The following is a 21,359-nucleotide window of genomic DNA, read 5'->3' on the forward strand; positions in this document are numbered from 1 at the left end:
GAGTTCCACAGGAAGTGTGCTCCCACCTGTCAAAGGCTGAAATAATCCGAGAAGTCCCCCCTCACCTCCATGTTCATTCAGAAAGAGAGTATTGTTGCAAATTCTGGAATTTATCATGAGGTCTTTTCAACGAAATACATTTTGGAAGTATAGGACAGTATTTGGGGCTGAGTGCACAACCACCCAATATTTGTTAGAACAAAGGATGCATTCATCAATATAGAATATGAACTAAGTAAAACACATGCAAAATTATATCATTCTCAAAAATGTGCTCATATTTTTAGTTAGTATTTTGTTCTTAGTACTTAAAGTCAGGTTGTATGATATGGTCTCTATCTTATCCTTGGTATCCTGTTTGATTTTACAAGGATCATTTTCAGTTTTACAATGCCTATATATTTGAAGTGATAAGAAAAAGGAGGCATTAAAACTTCTCTCTCTAAACCCCTCTTATTGTTCTGGTCTATGTTTTGAAAATAGACTAAAATGATGAAATGGTGGCTTTTGTCTTTTTGGAGGTCAGGACCTCAACATTTTACAGACATGAAATCATAATGACTTAAGCTAGTTTTAACTAGAGGATATTGCGATGCTCTGTTCATGTGTATTGGAGGAAGGTAGTGTTCTAAAGAAAAAGGTGGGGCCTGGTAAACATCTGTTAATAATTACAGAGTTCAAAACTATAATTGCAGAGAAGGAGTGAATCAAAACCTATCCTATGGGAAGGGAGGGGCCAGGTCCGGAGCTGGGGCTATTCTGAGCTCTGGACCTAAGTGTCCGGTTGCATTGTGCTGACCTCTTCTCTGCTGTTCACTCTCATTGCTCAGAAACAGTGTGTACAGAGGAAACACTTGGAAAAAGACTGCTGAAGGAAAAGCCCTCTTAATAGAAACAATGCATTCCCCACATTGGAAAACGTTGAAGAGACACAGGGAAGCTTTCAAAGTTGATACTTGACCAACAGCTTGGCCCCACCCTCCCTCAGCAGGATGAGCCTCTTCAGATCTTTCCAAATCCCTTCTGTCTTTCTCCTCTGGTCTCAGCCTACCACTCCCCAGAGATTCTAAAGCCTACAGCTCTTATCTCCAAGGCTGCCCGACACCTCCTGCTACCCGTGAACGAAATCTTTATCTGTAGATGTTGTCCTGAGCGAGGAAATCTGATGTGTTTTCATGGGTTTTTGAAACCGGAAACAGGCTTCATACCTTCCCAGAGTTCTCCTGTGTTGAGGATTCTCTGGTAATATGTTACGGACTAAAATCCCCTTGAAGTCATTTCCTGCCCTAAGTGTTGACATTCTTTTATGGCACTAAGCCTCAACAAAGTGGACTTGGTACTTCGTGTTTTGCAAGGATTCAGACATTCTGACATGATACTCTGGGGACAGTTTTATCTTAGACGGAGCTTTTTATCTGGTCATGATAGTGAGATGTTGTTTCATATTTACTTTGGGAGTGTCTTCCATTTGTTTTATTCAGGTGCCATTACAGTAGAGTAATTAAGCATCAGTTGGAGAATAAAATTCCAAAACGGAACCTGTATTGGTGAAAACAGCCAATTAGAATGTAGACTGTGAGTTTCTTTCCCCATAAAATGGAGACAGTGAGACATGCCATTTATAATATAACTTGTGATAATGATCCAGAAACGACGTCATTGATATACCTGGTTCTAAGAAGAATAGGAATGCCTTTTGATTAGGGAGAAGCAGATGATAAAGAACTTGCTGTCCAAGCGTGAGAACCTGAGTCTGAATCCCCAGAACCATGGACTGGGGGTGATGAGTGCTTGTAATCTCAGTGTTCCTACAGTGAGTTGGGAGGTGGAGGCAGGAGAATCTTAGACTCCCATAGGCCAGCTAGTCTGACTTACATAGTGGCAAACAGTAAAGGGACCCTGTCTCAAGCAAGGTAGAAGAGAACTGAAGAAGAGAACTGACACTTGAGATTGTCCCCTGACCTCCAAATGTGTGCTATGGCCTACGAGCACCTGCATTCTCACATAAATGGGCACACACACACACACACACACACACACACACACACACACACACACACACAGAGTTCTAGATAAGATTGAGTGTGGTCCAGGCAGTAATGGCCATAGATACCACTCTGAAGATTTTAATTGGCCAAAAGGTTCTTTGGCTTCCTCAGTTCCTTCCTCCCGACACCCAGTCTTTGTGCTGTTAGCTATGCTCCCCTATTGCCTTCTCTGTTGGGGAGGTGAAGAAGGGACAAGTAAAGTTGCCCAAGGACGGTTGTCTATTTCTCTTTGGACTCATTCTCCTTCCTTTCAGCTCTGGATATGAGACCTAGTGTTTATAGTTAAACTGCTGCTATACCTCACCCTTAGTTTATTAAATTGTCTCATTTTTCTAAGAAGAATCACATTAAATGGTATATGTACCCAGGGTAAACTGCTTGCCCATTACCAGTTAAAGTCTGCAATCCTTTCCTCTGCAAAATAGACGTGTTCTAGTGCGTCGTGTTCTGGCAGTGAGGAGGATACGTGAGTGGGACATGGGAGTATAGTCTATGAACACTCACAAACCTTTCCCTTTCCCCCACAGCATAGATTAAAATAACTCCGTGCCCTCTGGCCTATTGTGTAATTGAGGTGCCAATTAAATGAGATTATGCAACAATGTAGAGGTACTATGTATCTAAATATTTCCCTGTTTTTAAATCATTGCAAACATTTTAATTTTGGGGGAATGGAAAGCCTTGCCTGATGAGTGTGAGCAGAGCAAGTCTGGAGTAAAGATCAGTTGAGAGCCTTTCGTTACTGTGGTAAGCTTGCTGCTAAGATTTTGTTTCAATTTTACTTTACTCTGGCTAATTCCAGAAGGGAGTGAGGCGGGAACCTGCCATGCCCTGGGTTCATGGGAGGTTCTGTACACGGCATCCCGACACTACTGATTGCCAGGTGGGCTGAAAGGTGAAGGGAGTGAGGGTGGTGAGTGACACCCATTGAATCAGCAGTATAGGTGACTTAAATAATTCTTTTCTCTGAAGAGCGAGAAGGCTTTTAAGCCTGGTAATTGCTTTTACCTTTCACAGGGTTGGAATTAGAAGGCAGCTGTCCTAAGGTAGACAATGGGTTCACCTTTAGACTCTGCTGACTTTGAAAGAACTCCACGAGATATTATTTTACTGAATATTTTCAAGGTTGAATGCTCAGTAACTTTTACCAGGCAGAAATGTCTGGAAATAGAAATAAGGACTAAATTTTAGTCATATTAGCCAACACGTATCTTGCAGAGGATCAGAATTATGTATTTATAGGTTGTTTAAGTCATCACCCAAGTCCTCGACTGACTATTAAAGTTTCAACTAGAAATTCTATTTGTACTGTGAAATCAGGGAAGTGTCTTTGACGTCCAGTGAAGGCTTTAATTGAATCCAGCTGATACATGTGTTTGGCAAATTCGATCAGTATCTGATTGTTCAGGTTTTTCCGTGCTTTGATTCGGTCCGTGCTGGGGCTCAGAGGATGTGGTGATGTACTAGGAGTCTCTGGACCTGTTCTATTCCTGGCTATGCCCTGTCTTTCTGGGTGACATGAGGAGGCTCATCAGTGTAGCTAACGGCTGACTTCCTGGTTCTACCAGCAATGCTTCATGGATTCTTGGTTAGTACCCCCAAAATACCTCGCTATTTGTAGTAAACCACTGTGAATTACTTAATTTGCAATTACTGTTGATTTTTTTCCTTGTTGTTTATCTGTTTTTTTGTGGTACTCAGCACCTCACCCATATTTGGCAAGCATTCTACCATGGAGTTTTCATCCCAGTCTTCTGCAGACTTTTTTCTTTATAGGTAGATATATAAAGAAATATCATTTATAACCTTGTCCCCCAGGTTTGCTAAAAATATAAGTAATGACATCTGGAATCTTGAGGATGAACCTTATAATTTTAAGGTATTACCTCCTGCAGATGTAATCGTGGTGTGAAATTTATCGTTCTGCTCATCACGATCTCGCCAGTGGTTGCTATGACTGCAGAGCACTCCCAGACTGAAGTTGAAATGCTGATATCTAATATTCAATAAGTTAGTTGGTTAATACCCATATTAACTATCCTTACTTAGTAGCAACTGAAGGGTAATGCTTCCACCATTTCAGCCCAGTAAAATGACCAGAGCAGTTGTACATATAACCTCAGTACCCTTGGGTGTAAAAACATATTCCTGCATAGGACACCGTTTCTGTTCAGCCAAATGAAGCAAACATTACTTAAGAGCACATATTTATGAATATAATAATTTAGAGATTGTACCATACATGAGTTTATGTGAGAAGCCAGGGAATATATCTCATGGTGTAATATTGAGACCTAAGGGCTGGGAAGGAATTGGATAGAGGAGGGATAAGAGTGGGACCCAGGGCACACATGTTTGTAGACTTGGAACGGAAGAGATAAGCACCTTAGAGAAACAGAAAGTAGGTTAGTGTGCCACATCACGGGACCACTCACACACTTCAGTGGCCTGAAGTAGGTGAGACCCAGGTAATTTGTAGCATTTATTTCATTGTATGGTGTATAGGTATGGGCATATTTATGTATATGTACATGTGTGTGCTGATGCAACCACGTGTGTGTGCGTGTGTGTGTGGAGGATAGAGGTCAAGGTTAGTTGTCGTCCTCTGTTGCTCTCTACCTTATTTTTTGAGACAGGATCTCTCAACATTCACCAGTCTGTCTCTGTCCCTCCTGTTCTCAGTGCTGGGATTATGGGTACTTGTTACTATAGATGCTCGGTTATTACGTGAGTGCTGGCGATTTGAGCCTAGGTCCTCATGTCTACACAGCAGGCACTTCAATCACTGAGCTGTCTCCCCAACAGAGTCTTACGCTTGGACTGGAATTCACTATGTAGCATAGGCTACCCTCAGACTCACGGTAATCTTCCTACCTCAGCCTCTTGAGTGCTGGGATTAGAGGTATAACCCACCAGACCGGTTTTTGTGACCTTTTATTCTGCTGAAGATTGAGGATTTTGTTGACCATGTTGGAAGCATGTGTAAAGGGTTTTAAGCAAGGAGGTGACAAGTGACATTTTGCAAGAAAGGTTCTTTTTGGGTGCTGGATGGAAAGAACGCTCCAGGAGGGAGGTAAGTAAAGTGGAGCATCTGATCCAACTGAGAGATGATTTTTGTGTTAGCCAAGCTAGGGCTAAAAGAGTTGGAGAGGTGTGGCTTAAATACCAGGATTTACAGATAGATGGATGGATAGATAGATGTTTGACTGCTCTACTGGATTTTTACTATGAGCAACTTGGGAAATCCTTTGCTATTTCATAAGATAACTGAAACTGGGGTAACGTGGTGGCTATGGTAGGGACTCAACCGTTTGAATCTATTCAGTGCCTGTGAGATATACATGTAGAGCTGTGACATACGTCGTTGGCTGTGTAAGCTGGAACGAAGAAGAAAAGAAGAACGGGTGGAGACAGAAACCCGGAAGCCCTGGTCACATGACTGTCATAAGCCGTGGGAATGATGGCACCCCCTAAAGTAACAGAACGCTTCAGGAAGAGGACTGCCGTGGGTGCTGAGCAGTAACACTGAGAGACCAAGGAACAGACGTAGCAGGAACTGGAAAACCAAGAAGGGTGGGGTAAAGAGAGGTTTCCACAGCGAGCCAGGGGCCACTGGTTTTAAAGTTGTTGAGAGCCAGGAATGAGGACATTGAATAGAATGCCCTGGCTGTGGTGGTAAAAAGGAGGTGAGATTGGTAGCCTTTCTTAGCTAGGTGGGGCATGAGTAGTTGGAGTTTCACTATGAAAAGGTGAGAAGAGACCCTAAGGCGGTTATTCTCAACAAGTGGGTCGCAACCCCTTTGGGGTTTGCATATCAGATATTTTTTTTTTTTTTTTTTTTTGGTTTTTCGAGACAGGGTTTCTCTGTGTAGCTTTGCGCCTTTCCTGGAACTCACTTGGTAGCCCAGGCTGGCCTCGAACTCACAGCGATCCGCCTGGTTCTGCCTCCCGAGTGCTGGGATTAAAGGCGTGCGCCACCACCGCCCGGCTTGCATATCAGATATTTACATTACAATTCATAACAGTAGCAAAATAACAATTATGGAGTAGCAATGAAATAATGTCATGGTTGGGGGTCACCACAACATGAGGAACTGTATTAAAGGGTCGCAGCGTTAGGAAGGTTGAGAACCACTGCCCTAAGGCATTGGTGGAAAGCGGTTAGCCTTCCCTTCTGTGAGGTTAGTTGCACTTGACTCTTTTTTTTTTTTTTTTTTGGTTTTTCGAGACAGGGTTTCTCTGTGTAGCTTTGCGCCTTTCCTGGAACTCACTTGGTAGCCCAGGCTGGCCTCGAACTCACAGAGATCCGCCTGGCTCTGCCTCCCGAGTGCTGGGATTAAAGGCGTGCGCCACCACCGCCCGGCCGCACTTGACTCTTTTAAATGTTTAGAAGCGGGGATCTTACAAAAGATCCAGCTTAATGTTCTCACCTTACAGATGGCTAGATGAGTCTGGAAGAAGTGGAAGGGCTTTGCTCCAGGTGTTGGAATAACCAGGGGAAATGCCTTTCCTGGGCAGTGCTCATTCCAGAGGGTACACTGGGCTTGTTCCTTCTGGAGGGGAGAGGGGTGTAGATAGAGATGGAGAGCTAGAAGAGGCATCTTGAAGAATGAGATGTGGGAACTGAAGGGAGAATGAAAGTGTTGGGAAGGCTTTTTGATAGATGAGAGAGAAAGACTTTATCAGCCTGGGTGGCCTCACCCTGTGAATGGCCCTTGGTGATAGTAGGGCACACATCCCATTCAGAACACTTTAAGACTCTGGGGCAGCTTATGGGACTAAGGGTTGTGGATCTAAATTTGTCATTCTGTAACTGCAAGACAGAAGCATTTCCAGAGATACACTGAGCCTGTTTTCTTTAGGTAATTGCTCATTTGAATGGGCTCATCGCCAATTTTTTTTAAAAAGGTGTGTTTTATAAATCATGTTGGATGGGAGGAGTGATGATGGACAAATGATGTAGTCATGGAAACAGGAAAGGGGTGCTTCTATAACCAGAGGACCAAGAGTAGTTAGTGCCTGTCTCTGACCATCAGCTGGCTCTCTGGCTTTAGTGGGCTCATTGGAAATGAAGGCACAAAGTAATGTTTGTGGTCCCTGGATCTCAAAGTATGACTGCGGTTGAGGGACTCATGTAGATAGTAGCTTTCTTTTCTGGGTGCGTATGGAAAAGCATAATCATAAAGATTTGGGAGTCGGTCTTCACTAGGCTAACATGCCTCCTGTGGCATTTTCTCTCATTGTTGGTGATTGCTGTAGTCCTGTGGCATTTGTTGCATCTCATTTACCTACATACAGAAATGCTGGGGAAGAGAATCATGTGAAACAATGTGAGATATTTCATTTGTGATTAGGCAGGAGTCCATTGACTATATTGTGGATTATCTGTCTATAGCAACCAAAGACTAGTCTTCCTATTGCCCAGCCAAGGTTAAGCCCCTGCAGACAGAGAAGCCATAACAGGGTCAGAGGTGGACAATGTATTTGGAATGAGGCTGTGAATGTGTGCATTTATGTGTCCCTCTGGCTGCCTCTCTGGCTGCAGTTGCAAATCCAATTATCAATGACTGTTGGATTAGCTATTGTTTTGTGTTTTCCAACTCTACTTCCCATTCAGTTGTGTACGTGGTGACCACAAGAGAAATAGAAAGCTGTTAGTTCTCTGTGTTTGACTTGCAGGTAGGCTTTGTCCAACCAGATATATACCACACATTAAAATTCAGGGGTTGTTGGCTGTCAGGATGAGTGGTGGGGTTCTGACTGCCCAGTGTCAGCCTTCCCAGACCTTTTGAGTCTATTCAGCTCTCCTCAGTCAAGTAAAAGGCCTGGCAGACCTGGTTCCTGGGGGTTGGCACTCACTTGTGGGAACACTGGGGAAGCTGTGCCCAGAGCCTGGTGAAGGCTGCCAGGCACTTGCTTTTGGCCAGGGTGAGGGAGGATAGAGTTATGGAAGGTGTTGCCTCTGTTGACCCACTGTATTCTGTTCAGTGGTTTTAAAGAGCCAGTAAAGGGAGAAGTTAAAACTAGGTCTAAGCTGCCTCTTCTGCCCTGCTCAGAGTGAATGCTCTTGAGGGCAGAGGGAGTTCACACCTTATTATCAGGGCTCCAGGTGGGTGGGGGTGAGGAAAAATACATATAGCTTTGATTATTTTTCTCTTTGAAAAGGGAAGGGGAAAATACCGTCCACACTTTTGGATTACCTTTGTATACTAGATACAGTGGGAGGCCGTTGTTCATTAAGATGGCTCATGAAAATTATGTCTAGATTCCTGTGTAGATTGATGTTTTTTATTTGTAGATTAAGGATAGAAAATAGTTTGCTAGATCAACATTAAAATTACTTGGGAGCATCAGCTGTTTCGACTTGAGGCGCTTTAGGGACTGCAGTTTTTGTAGGGTGAGCTGTACTCAACTTTTGCTTGCTCATTAGGGTGAGGCTCCTAAAATACCTTTAAAAGGGAATTCTTGCCTTCTTAGCTTAGATATTTAAAAATAATTTATGCCTACTGAAAACGAAAGAGTAGCATGTAAGAACATTTGCTAATTCACTTTTACCTCTATTATCAACTGTTAAGAATGGAGGTCATTATAGAGACTAGATGTTAGTGTGTGACCTTGTGTCCTCACCTGTATTTGAGGCCAGCTACAACTGTTTGCTAACATGGACAGTGGGAGGCAAATGCACGATTTTTTTCTGAGCTTAGGAGTTGACATCTAGCCGAGAAACATGAGCTTGCTTCCTTTTTATTTTCTCCATAGCTGTTCTTGTATACAGTTTGTTACCATCATCATCATCATCATCACCACCACCACCATCACTACCATTACTGTCATCATCATTGAATATTAAAAATTCTGCTCTCAATGAACACAACAACGACAAGTTGAGATTGCTTACCAGTCCTGTTAAGGGATCTCAGATGACCTTGAGAATCCTGGGAATCCCATGCAACTCAAAGTTCAGGGCAAAAAGGATATTTCCCTTCTTTTCTCTCTCTCTCTCTCTCTCTCTCTCTCTCTCTCTCTCTCTCTGTGTGTGTGTGTGTGTGTGTGTGTGTGTGTGTGTGCGCGCGCGCGCACATGTGTGTAGTGGTGCCTTCTGCTTTGTCTGAGACACAGTCTGTACTGTTGTTGTCCTTTAGGTCAGCTAGCTGGTGTGTGAGCTTCTTGGGAATTCTCTTGTCTCTTTCTCTCATCTTCCTGCAGGAGTGCTGGCATTATAGATGTTCTCCTTATTCATCTGGCTTCTACCTGGGTTCTGGGGATTCAAACATTGGTCCTCAAGCTTGTACAACAAGTGCTCTTATCTATTGAGCAATCTCCCCAGACCCATTCTCTCTTAAAAAACAAAACCAAAAACAAACAACTCATTTTCCATGTATTTTCTTATATGCTTGATTCTTAGTGTAATTGGTAGTGTTGATATTAAAATAAATTACTCACCAGTATTCAATTATCTATAAATAATTTATATACATGATATATGATTATCTGTTAATAAACATTTGCATTGTTTTACTGTGTAAAACATTGCCTCTATCCAAAATATAAAAATAGAAATCATCTTTGTCTTAAGAAATCATATTGTGAAGGGAGGAGGGGACTGGACCTGCCTCGACTGAATCTCCCAGGCTGAGCTGAATCCCCAGGAGAGTCCTTGCCCTGGAGGAGATGGGAATGGGGGGTGGGTTGTGGGGAGGGGGGGCACGGGAGGAGGGAGGAGGGCAATCCATGGCTGATATGTAAAATTAAATTAAATTATAAAATAAAAAAAGAAGTCATATTGTGTTGGGAAGTCTGGACCCTCATTCACACATAAAGGGCTGGCTTAACCCCTGGTAACTGCAAAGTTATATCATGGCTTCTGAAAAGGAGAAACTCTTCATGAGCTGGTATTTATGCCCTAGTAAATTAGAAATGTTATTTTGGTTACATCTTGTTAGAGCTAACTGTGGACATTCTTCTGGACTCATGTAGGCTAAACCAACAATTTATTTGTACTAATTTATGAAATATTTTGGATAGTCATGGTCATCTTCTTATAAAGCACCAAACACTCACCTCCGTGGTGCCTAGCACGATTCTAAACTCTCGTAAGAAAATCCTGCCCATTGAGGCTTTCTGTCTGTGTGTCGGCCTTCCAGGGTCTTCGTTTGTAATTGAGTACTCACCCAGGATCCTTACCTCCTCTCTCCCATGATTTTCTTTAAAGATTAAAAAATAGTAAATTTCCATTTTGCTTCCTTACATTCCCCTTGCCAATAGCAACAATTTCTTCTAGACATCTTGGCATACACCAGGTTATGGAAGATAAGGGCTTACGTTTGGGGAATGTTGCTGATGAGTACTGAAAGAAGGGTAGAAAGTGTTTGGGCTGTGGAGCCTTTGCTTCAAATTGGAGAGCACAGAAGTTTGGTTCATTGTAGGAAGAGCAGCAGTGGAGCGGAGGAGCCACAGCTGGAGCCCATCTCCATGTTTAATGAGAGATGTGTGCGGGAGGCTGCAGGAATGACAGATGTTAGGAAAGGTTCATTTCTGGGGAGGATTTTATCTGTCCTTTGGCCATCCTTTAGCCGGTCCGTAGTACTGAAACCTCAAGTTCAAAACCACAAATACTGCCTTCTTCCAAACTAGAGTAGGGTGAAGTGAGAACAAGTGTTCAGAAATGGGAAGAGGGAGGACAGTGTATCAAATCCATGCTCCGAAGTGCTGTCCTCACCACAGGAGGGGCTGACAGTGGTTTTTTTTTTTTGTCTTTTTTACCATCAACAGGAGGAAGGAAACCTAACTAGTTGTGTGATTTACAGGATACACATGTGTATGTGTGGTGTGTGGTGTGTGGTGGTGGTGGTGGTGGTGGGGTGTGTGTGTGTGTGCGTGAGAGAGTGAGTGAGTGAGTAAATTTGTGCATGGAGGGCAGAGGGGATGTTTGCTGTCTAGCTTTCTTTCTACACTATCCCCTTGAGACAGGGCCTCTCCCTGAACCTGGGGCTTGCCAGGTTTTAGCTAGGCCAACTGACCAGCAGTCACCATAATCCTGTTTCCGTGGGCCCTACTCCCCCTTAGTGGGTGGTTATAGGCACATGTAGCTGTGCCTTCCCGAGCAAGCCCTTTTCTCAACACTGTGGAGGTATATTTTTAAAAATCCCATCAAAGCTGGCGCTCAGCTCAGGCTGACATTGATGCCTGAGAGATATTTCTCTTGTGAGATTTTTCTGAAGAGGGCGTTTGCTTATTGGTTTCAGCATCATCGACTTCTCAAACCGTGTTTCTTCACCTGTATCTGAGGTTAGTCACAGGATCACAAAGTGCCAGAGCAATGTGCAGCAGTGGTGAACATGCTTAGAAGCTTTTGGCGAATGTTTGCCGCATCTGTACACGTATGCTGCACCATGTTTCCCAGGCAGGAGCTAATACTTCCATCCTGCATATGGTTATATAGACTGTTAACTGTCAAGCCATCCATAGACGGTTTAATTTGGCTGGTGAATTTTTGATTTCTGGCTTGAGAGACTGTTGGATTCTTCCAACTTCTGAATCATCCCAGCGAAGTAGTATCTGCGAAAGCCATCTTAACTTGAACGGCTACAGAGTTACTGAGTGTAAAGGTTGACTGTCTGCCCTAAAAACATAGCCGCGATAATCAGAAGTTTACAGTTAGACCAGCCATTTCTCCGGAATTGGGAGACCCCGGGGGCGACTGCTTCACAGAGCTTCCTGTTCGTAATTAGGGTAGAAGAGGTTAAGATGGGAAGCAACAAGACTCGTAGTGATGATTCTGACATTCAAAGGTAGCCAGCAGAGTTGTGTTTTCCTCCCAGAAGTCCTGGCTGTAGTGTGGATTGTGAAGTATTCCCGAGACACTTGGAATGTGTTGGGAACTCCCACCATCTGTCAGACAGAGGCATGTAGGGTATTTATTTGAACACATGAGATGCTGAGGTTCCTGCCAGACTGAAGACATGATGCCCTATGACTATACACTTCAATGAACACTGTCAACTGCAGGCTCCAGTACTTTTTCTTTATTGGTCTGACTAGAATAATAAATGTATGCTGGATTTTAATATAATGAACAATTGTATCCTCTTTCTGAATTAAAGCTTTCAATTAAAATGAAGACAAAATTTAAAAGTTTTATTCTTTATTTCCTCATCATTTTTTGAAGCAATTTTTATGAAATTGATGGCAGAGAAGTTTTTTGAGCCTCTAAATTTCCTAGTAATAATTAGTTATTATAATTTATTATAATAAAAAAATATTATTATAAAAAAACTGATCCCTGGTTTTTTAAGTGTTGTACTATTTTGTAGGTTCTTGGATCGGAAAGCTTCGCTGTCAAGTTCCTCCTTTTCTTTTTACATGTAGAACAATAGCTACACCCTCCACCTTTGTAGCTTCCCTGAGAGCTTACCTCAATCGTCATGACATAATCTCTGAGACAGATAAAGATATTTTAATGAAAATAAACACTGATATCCATCTGTGATGTTCTCGCCAACAATAGACTCTTTCCAGCAGCAATGCCATTTCTGTTCAGCATGTCGACAGGAGTTTTGTGGGGGCAGCGAGAACACTTCTAGCTCAGCTCATGTTACGTTTGGGGTTTTGGTTACTTGACAGTATGGTTTATTGAATATTTGGTCTTCCCTGTGTAAAAGCATGCCCACCTCACCGGGTCCTCTAACACAGAACTACCTTGTTTGCCTCCTTCTGTGGGCAATGAAGTTGAAGCAGAGAGAGAGAGAGAGAGAGAGAGAGAGAGAGAGAGAGAGAGAGAGAGAGAGAGAGAGAGAGAGAGAATAAGTAATTAATGAAGACAAGCACTGTCTCCAAGCTCCCACCTTACTCAGATTCACATTTCTTTTCCTTTATGTAAGCACGAGACCAAAGGGAAAGATTTAGGTTCCAATAAGAGATGGGAGGATGACAAGGATGACAATGTTGATGCTGATGATACCCAAGGACTTGTTTCCTTGGGCATTTCTTAGGAGGCAGCATCTTCCTCATTGGGAATATTCTATTTTACCAGTTGTAAGGATCCCCACAACGTTCATAGCCATGTAAGTCCTAGAGGATCATGGCTTCGTAGATGCTGTTACCCAGAGTATACAGAATGCCTAAGAGTGAGTGTATGGGACGGTAGAGGGAACTGAACGAGGCTGTATGTGGGCCTGAGAGATCTCTGTGGACTGGTAGAAAGGTTCTAAAATTGGATGACGGTGGTGTTTGTGCAACTCCACATAAGATCATTGAAGTATAGTCTTAAGAAGAGTGAATTTTGCAGTTTTCAAATTACACCTTAATCAACTAATAAAAGTGCCTGATGTTTGTGATGTCGCTAAAGGAACCCTCATTTCCTCTTGGCCAGAGGGGTGCTACAGGACTCTGAAGTGCAGCATCAGTTTCCCTCTGAGCAGAGCAGGGAAGGAGGAGTTGGAGGGATGCAGGCAAGCTGGATGTGTCACAGGGACAGAGCTGCAGTCTCCAAATGGGAAGAATGGTACCATGTTTATGGTCATGACAAATCTTAACTAGGTTCTCAAACTAAGGTACACCCCTCTGCAGAGCTTGAAGGCTGTCTGTCTGAATCACTGTAACCTTTTCATTAGTTTGAAAACAATACCTCATAGTCAGAAATCTTACCTTTAAATCCTGTCAGTCCATATAGTCTGTCTTTTAAATGACTTGATCAAATGTACTACACAGACTTGAGTTCATATATCTAGTAAATCTTATTGCATCATGTCGGCCTGGCTGACGTACCTTAATTACCATTTTCTTGTGGCTATTTTTTAATAGTGTGCAGAAAACATTTACTGTGACATTTTAGAATTTTGAACCACTCTGTGTGTGCGTGTGTGTGCGTGTGCACGAGTGTGTGTGAGGTGTTTCCGTAAGGCTCTGCTGACTTGTGTTGTTGAGACTTGTGAGAAACCTGCAAGGGCTCCCTCACTAAGGGGAGCACAGGAAACAATTGACACCATTTCTTAATTCACATTGTTTCTGAGACATTTCCTGTTTCCTAGTATAATAGAGCTTTCCCATGAGAACAGTTTTGCTCGCAAATGGTTAGACATGATTGATTTTTCATTGGCACACGTTCTGTGGGGAGATTGTTCACTGTGCTTTGTAGCAACAAGTTGCTGTTTTTGCGTGTTGGTGGGGGTGGGGGGGGGGCTCTGCTTCGGGTGAAGATGCCCCAACTCTTTTCCAGGTGTCAGGAGTTTTCTGTGACACACGGCCCCTGAGAGTTCTTTCTTCCATAGTTGGAGTCTTTTTTTCTTGAAGCAGCGTATGATTCATTTAAGCTGTCAGTTTAAGGAAAAATCTCATGAATTATGGTGTTTTTAGGGGTGCCTGGTGAGTTCCATGGAAAGTGGTTCACAGCGATTGATACTCAGGGGGCTGAGCTACATGGCGGTATGTGATATTATCTCTGGAACTGTAAAGTACCATCAAGGAATAATTCTAGAAATGGGAAATGAAACACTTAGATGAGATAACCTAATCTAATTTGCAATAAAAGAGTGTTCAAGTTACTTCCGAAATGATGATTCCCACATTCAGAAGTTGTACTGCATCTATAAAGTGAAAGTAAAAGTTTTTCAATTAAAAAAAAAAAAGATGTGGAACTTGGAGTTCCTTTTCCATCTTATCAGGTTTTGTAAAATGATGCTGCTTGTCAGTGTTGAAGTGCCGTCCCTCTGGAGGCCTGGAAACAGTTAGATCTGTTTTTCTCCTGCCCTTCTCTTCAAGGCAGTTTTTGCTGGGATGAGTCTTATTTTTATCATCCCAACAACCAGTTTTTAGAAACTTCTGGAAACGAAAAAAGAAAAATGAGAATGGCACTGTAGCTGACATTCGTTTTAGCGTTTCCTAGTGTGAACATTTGAGTACTTCTAAAATCTTCTCTCCAAGTCTGTCTTATTTTTCTCAGTTTGTCCCAGTTCTCAGTCTCTGTTCTGCTGATTGGATAAAAAAAAAAAAGTTACAGTGTAAGACCTTATCCCCAGCAGAATGACTTTTTGAACTTTTGATCTTTATTTTTGCAGCTCAGCGACTTCTTGCCCCTCATTCTAGTCAATATAACCACAGGTCATGAAAAACCAGAGCAGAGCGGACCTCTAGGGATTGCTCAACATAAGCCCCGGATGGTATAAAAGGATGAGGCCAAGGCTCCAAAAGTTAAGGGCTGGTAATTTAGCTCATTGGTAGGGTATATGCCTAGCATATGTGAAGTCCTGAGTTCTAGTAGAGAGTAAACTGGGCGTGATGGTGCACACCTGCAATCCCAGAGCTTAGAAGCAGAAGTTCAAGGTCATCCTTTGTTCCATATCAAGTTAAGGTCAGCCATGGCTACATGGGACCCCATCTCAATACACAAACCCAAAAACCAAACAAACAAAGGAAGTGCGATGAAGGTGATGTAGATATCGCATAACAGACATGTGAACTGAATCAAGAACTCTTGATTTCTAGTTTGGTATTCTTTGACTTTCCTAAAGCTACGGCCTAAAGGAAGACAGAACCAAGTGCCAGCCAATGGGTGGAATTATACAGCAGCTGAGTGAAATTGGGAAAGGAGTTCTATTTTTTCAAGAATTCAGTTAATGTCCTACTATGTCCTACTCATAGACTTACCTGGCCTGTGGTTCTTGCGTGGTGTATGTGTAGAGCTATCATGAGGTGAAATGACTGTTGACTTGTCTACTTTCCTTAGGCCACCACACCATCTACATTGGGGTCCATGTGCCCAAGAGCTACCGGAGAAGGAGACGTCACAAGAGAAAGGCAGGGCACAAGGAAAAGAAGGAAAAGGAAAGAATCTCCGAGAACTACTCAGACAAATCAGATGTGGAAAATGCCGATGAGTCCAGCAGCAGCATCCTCAAGCCTCTCAGTGAGTATTCTGGCTCAGCACCGCTCTCGGCCTTACTCATCCTTGGAAAGATGCTTTGCAGAATCTTGTGGCCAGTGGTGGAGGGAGTCAGGAATCCTGGGGAGCTCTGTGTAATGGGTAATGCCTAGACGAGCTTCTTGTGCTGATAAGTTAATCTAAGAGCTCTTGTGGAAGATTCTGAGTTGATGGGGGAAAGATACGAGCAAGTGTAGGCACAGAGAGCACTTCCTCATCCTGATAAGTGAGGTAGGATGGAGTTTCACAGATGAAACTGTATTTAACTATAGTAATCAAAGAGTCAGAGGCTCTTGGGTTGTTTGTGCTTAGAAATGGGTTCTACCGAGACAATACGTTAAGATGAGACTGCCTGCATGTATATGTTCGTCTTCCAAATGTCACAGTCACAGGTGACATTTAACTGGATTGGGGGCCAGGCCAGTGATTTAAAAAGGAGTGTCAGAGAGGCATTGCATAGTGCAGAGAGGAATGTGGAGTGATACAGCTCTCAGAAGGTCGAGCATCGTAGATTTCAGGCGTTGTATAAAACGTGAAGACGGAATGGCAGGAGATCAAAGAACACCCTTGGACTCAAGTGACAAGTAGACCATGGGTTTAGGCGTGTGTTTATGCTGCTCTGTGTTTGTTGAGTATGGAGACTCTTTGAAATATGGGGAGCCTTATGCCTGGAATGGGAATGAATCTGTACAGGGGAAACACATGTCGGTCGGTCGTGGAAGATTCCTGAAGAAGACGACTGCCGTAGTGATAGCCTTCATGCTGGCAGAGCACTGTGCATTCTTCATGTCTTGCAGGAACCCAGACCCGGCAATAAAATGCATTATGGGTGGCACAGATAAAGATCAAGGTCAGTCACTGTGGATGATGACAGGCCAAGCTAGAGCGAACAGCTCAGGGGTGTTGAAAAGTGAATTTACAGCATTAAATTAAAGAGGGTGTGAAGTGTAGTGATGTGAGTCTTTTATAGGCTCGGCACTGGGACGAAGCAGGTGGCTTAGGAAGCCAGGCAAGTCCCACTCTTCAGAGGAGCCACACAGATGGCCCACAGAATTAATACCAAGTATCAGAGAATGTGGAAATGGATTTCTGATCTGAAAAGGGGGTAGAGTAAGTGTGAGATGTAGGAGGGAGCAGAGGGCAGGTGACGGAAGCTGTGCTTTTTTCATTGCAATGCCAGGAGAACTTTTTCTGAAAGGATTCTTCATGATAGATCATCTAAAATAATAGTATTCGTTTTAAGCCAAGTCCTTGAAATGCGTATAAAAAGGGTTAAGCAAGACTAGCAGCTTGAAGGAAAAAAAGACAATATCCCTCTCCAAATAGATTGCCGTGGTTTCTCTCTGTTTACTGTCTATTTTGGCATGGCACCAGCTGGTATCAAGGAGGGCCTCTGCTGAGCATGTGGGAGATGCCCTCTCCTCTCCTTCTCTCTTCTTCTCCATTCCTTTTCTCTCCCCTCTCCACCGTTGCCCACCTTCCCTCTCCCTTTCTCTTTCTCTCCCCCTCCCCTCCCCTTCTCTTTTCTCCCTCTTTTGAAGTCATCTCTTATTCTTTAGTTAATAACAAAGAGTGTCTATATTAAAAAGAGAGGCACTCACCTAAACCAAAGTGCCAAGGAATTTAGAGGTAATGATGATGTACCGGCTTTTTGGAAAGGCTATGCAAACAGTGCTAATAACACTCGAGTAATTCAGAATGGGCAGCTCAGAAAGAGGCTTAGGTAAATGAGTGTTAGTCATGGAATGCTGTTGCTCTCTGTGGCATCTGGGGAGCAGTTTGAATATAGCATTCAAAATAAGCTATATAATTTGTTCTGAGGGTGAATCCTCAGAGGTCTCTTCCTGGGCACACTGTTTTGTGTCTTAAGCTAAGTTTTGGAAATGTTGTAAACATGCTATGGACCAATTATTTGAGTATAGTTTCCCTTGTAGCCCAAGTTGGCTTTGAGCATGCTTGGGAGATGCCCTCTCCCAAGAGATGACATTGAACGTCTGATTCTTTTGTCTCTATGTCCTGAGAAGGTAGGATTACAGACCTGCCCTGGTTTATGTGATGCTGTGGACTGAATTGAGGACCCTGTGTATGTCAGACAAGCACCAAATGAATTATAACCTAGTTGGAGGTTTTTTTTAACCCCTTTTCCTCATGCTGGTCATGAGATTTTCAGCTTTAGTCATCCAGTTTGATGCAAAGGTCCTCTTAGAAATTGTCATCAGTTTCTCTGCTTCAGCACAGGTGCATCCAAATACAGAAAGGCTGGTACCAATGTACCAACATTTTTTTTTTTTAATGAGAAAATGCACCTATGGAATACTTGCCTCTTGTTCTATTGTTGTCTCTCATGAGTGGCCATGTCTTGAATCTGGACACTTGTCATGTCCTGACGATGAGATGCTAAGTGTGCTGCCTGGGAATCATGCAGTAATTGTATCTTTTGAGAAAAAAGCCCCAAGCAACTCACAGATAAATTGTAACTTGATGAGAGGCATCTCTGAGTCTTTCTCTGCTGTTGCCTCCATAGGCAGTTCTGCAGTGCCTTCTTCTGTCAGGTGTACATCTAAACTCTGCCTGGCTTTGTCCACTTTTCACTTTGGCTGCTCTAGTTTGGCCCAGGGCATTGTCATGTCTTGCTTTGCTTTTGAAGTCTCTGTCTGCTCAAGGCGGCATTGGTCATGGTGAAACATGAGCTGGGATACGTCACTCCTGTGCTGATGGTTTCCCATTGACCTTGTAGCAGCATCCGAGCTGTGCATTCCGGCACACAGCAGCCATCCAGTCATTGTCTCTTTATCTCTTATGCCATTGTCTCTTTCCTCACTTTATTTTGTGATGTTATGGATCCTTGCTTCCAAGCTATTTGCTACTCCAGAGCCTTTGCATGTGCAGTCCCAGCTTCCTGGAATGGCCATACCCTTCTTACCTCCATTGGCTTTTTCCTTTGTCTTCCTTCCTTAAAATGCTGCCTCTTCAGAGAGACTTTTCTGGCTCCTCTAATGCTGCTTCCTCAATGTTGGGGTTCATCTGCCGCTATTTGTCTCCTTCATGATACGTGCTTCAACTAACAAGTTTCTTGAGTGTATAGTTTTGTTTTGAGTGGATGCTACGTTGTAAGTTCCATGTCTGCAAGCAAGGGTACAGTGTGTCTTGTTAATTTACTGTGACTCCCTAGAGCTGTGCCAGATCCAAAGAATATTTAATACCTGTTCACTGAAGAATATTTAATGATTGGATTACTAATGAGGGAGAACACAAGCATTGCTTTTTGTGTTCAAAATCTCTCCCACATTCTAAGTGAAAATCTAGCCTGTCCTTTCTTGCATCCTGTCCTGACACATCATCTCTCTGTCTTGCTTCCCCCCACCTCCATATACAATTTCACCCTGACTTTTAATTCTTCTACTTTGGAAAATGCCTCATTATTTCAGCTATTTCCAAAATGACATTTTGTTCTGGGTAGATGACTCCCAAGTATGTAGTCTTGCCTGTTGGCTGTAGGTGAAGGGAAGAAATTGATCCATAGGGTACATACATTCATCATGTATACTTACAGGTGCTCATCACTGCACACAGAAGTCAGGAAACTCTCCTTAGAAGCCACTGCAAAAAGCCCAGAAGAGAATATTCAGAATCAGTTTGAAAGTGAATCAGCCAAAGACTCTTAAGTATTTAGGCACAATGGGAAGGTGACATAGTCAACAGGTTCATTTAGCTTCGAATAGAGGTGCGTCTTCTCTCTTCCATCACCTCTGGCATCAAGATGGGGTTTCTGAAAAGTTGATATGTGTTTGATCCTGACAGATCTGGAGCTGTAAGGATAAAGCTAGCTAGCTTCAAATCCCTCCCCTTTCCCAGCTCAGCAGCCCCATGTCTTTACCTGGCTCCTGTTACCAGTGTGGTGTCAGAACTGGTGTCCCAGCTGGGGATACGGGGAAAGAAACGTGTGTGTGTGTGATTGTGCCACCCTGAGCAACAGGGAGAGCAAGGCTGTGGAGCAAGTGAAGTGGAAGAACAGGCAGGAGGAGAGACAAGGGAATGAGGAGGTGGCGCGGAGTGGGTGGTGGAGAGAAAAGTTAGATTGTGCTCTTTCTTAAAAATAATCCTTTTACCTCCTCCACCATGCACTTTTCCCCCCCTAAGTTAGCAGCCGCCAGCCTCTGAGGCGTGCCCAAAACGCAAGGGAAAGATGGTCCTGAGGCTAGGATTGAGAAGCGCAGCTCAGCTCCCCATTACTCACGGCTTTGGCCTCTGTGCTTCACAGCTTATTAGTGTCCTGGAAGGTTCCTAGGGGCCCCACCGGCCACCCTGTGACCGCAGACTCTGTGAAGCCGTGTCAAATGTTAGGAGCAAACCTAGCGTCGTGCTCGGTGTATTGACGCGCTGGGTGGTGTGTTTCTGGACCAGCTGGAGCCTGCATCAGCGCAGAGGTACTGGCTGCCTCCTGTCTGCAGGTCTGCCCACGATGGCTGCACGGTGCTGGGTCAGTGGGTGTGGACGGACAGTCTTGTGTTCTTGTATTCTTTTCTGACTCTTTGGATGTCTACCAGAATGGATGGATTTATGCTAGTGGACATTGTTCTGTGAACCAGGGACAATGGATGCCAGTCTGTGATCCAGCTAGATTCGGGAAACTGAAACAGAGAAATGGGCAGTTGCTTTTGTTTGGGGCATCCGGGTAAATGAACAAAGTAGCTTTTTACCAGAGCCAAGAATATTTGGTTTTTGCCACTTGACTTCCCCATTCCCAGCACACTCCTGTGTCCTTCTCCAGCCTGGCCTTGCACTTTCTTGGTACATTTCTTCCTCCTCCTCCTCGTCCTCCTTTTCTTCGGTAATGTTTTTAGGCATGATCCTTAATATATGATATTTGATATCATAAAGTAAAATTTCTTTAATTTTCTGTATGCCAATGGCAAATGAATGGGTCTACAGGAGAGAAGCGAGTCTGTCGTGTGAGGGGAAGTAGCCCCACTCTTGCCTGAGGAGGACAGACACAGAAGAACCAGACTGCCTCTTTCATCCTCTTTTCCACTTTCTAGAAGTAGGAGGGATAGTTTATCTTTAGGTCTGAGAACAAAAGCTTTGTACTTTATCCTTTCAGATGGAGGCCTTATGATAGTAGTCTTCTAGAAGGGCTGCTATCGAGAGCACTTACAGTGCTCTATTCCATTCAGATGACATGCGCCAGAAACCTGCCTCGTATGGCCAGAGTAAATTCAGAACTCTGTTCTGCCTTGCGCTCCGCTTCCCTCATTCGTCAGAGGCAGATGAGCTCTGCCTCTGGCTGGCAATATTCTTTAGAAAAGTGTGTGTGTGTGTGTGTGTGTGTGTGTGTGTGTGTGCGTGCGCGTGTGTGCAGGCACATGCATATTAGTGCTCACACTCTCCCACTT

General features: G+C 43.5%; 1 protein-coding gene across 3 annotated transcripts in view; it reads left to right on the forward strand.

The window, feature by feature from the left end:
* Slc4a4 (solute carrier family 4 member 4) overlaps window positions 1–21,359 on the forward strand; it is a 337,951-nt gene that overhangs the window by 49,714 nt on the left and 266,878 nt on the right. For all 3 annotated transcript variants that reach the window (XM_052735335.1, XM_052735337.1, XM_052735336.1), the window contains exon 3: window positions 15,772–15,951. In XM_052735335.1, coding sequence (XP_052591295.1) covers window positions 15,772–15,951 — 180 coding nt within the window. The remainder of the gene's footprint in view (window positions 1–15,771; window positions 15,952–21,359) is intronic.

The sequence above is a fragment of the Peromyscus californicus genome, unplaced genomic scaffold (assembly GCF_007827085.1).
Source record: "Peromyscus californicus insignis strain IS unplaced genomic scaffold, ASM782708v3 Scaffold_13__1_contigs__length_99412109, whole genome shotgun sequence".
NCBI classification, from domain to species: Eukaryota; Metazoa; Chordata; class Mammalia; order Rodentia; family Cricetidae; genus Peromyscus; species Peromyscus californicus.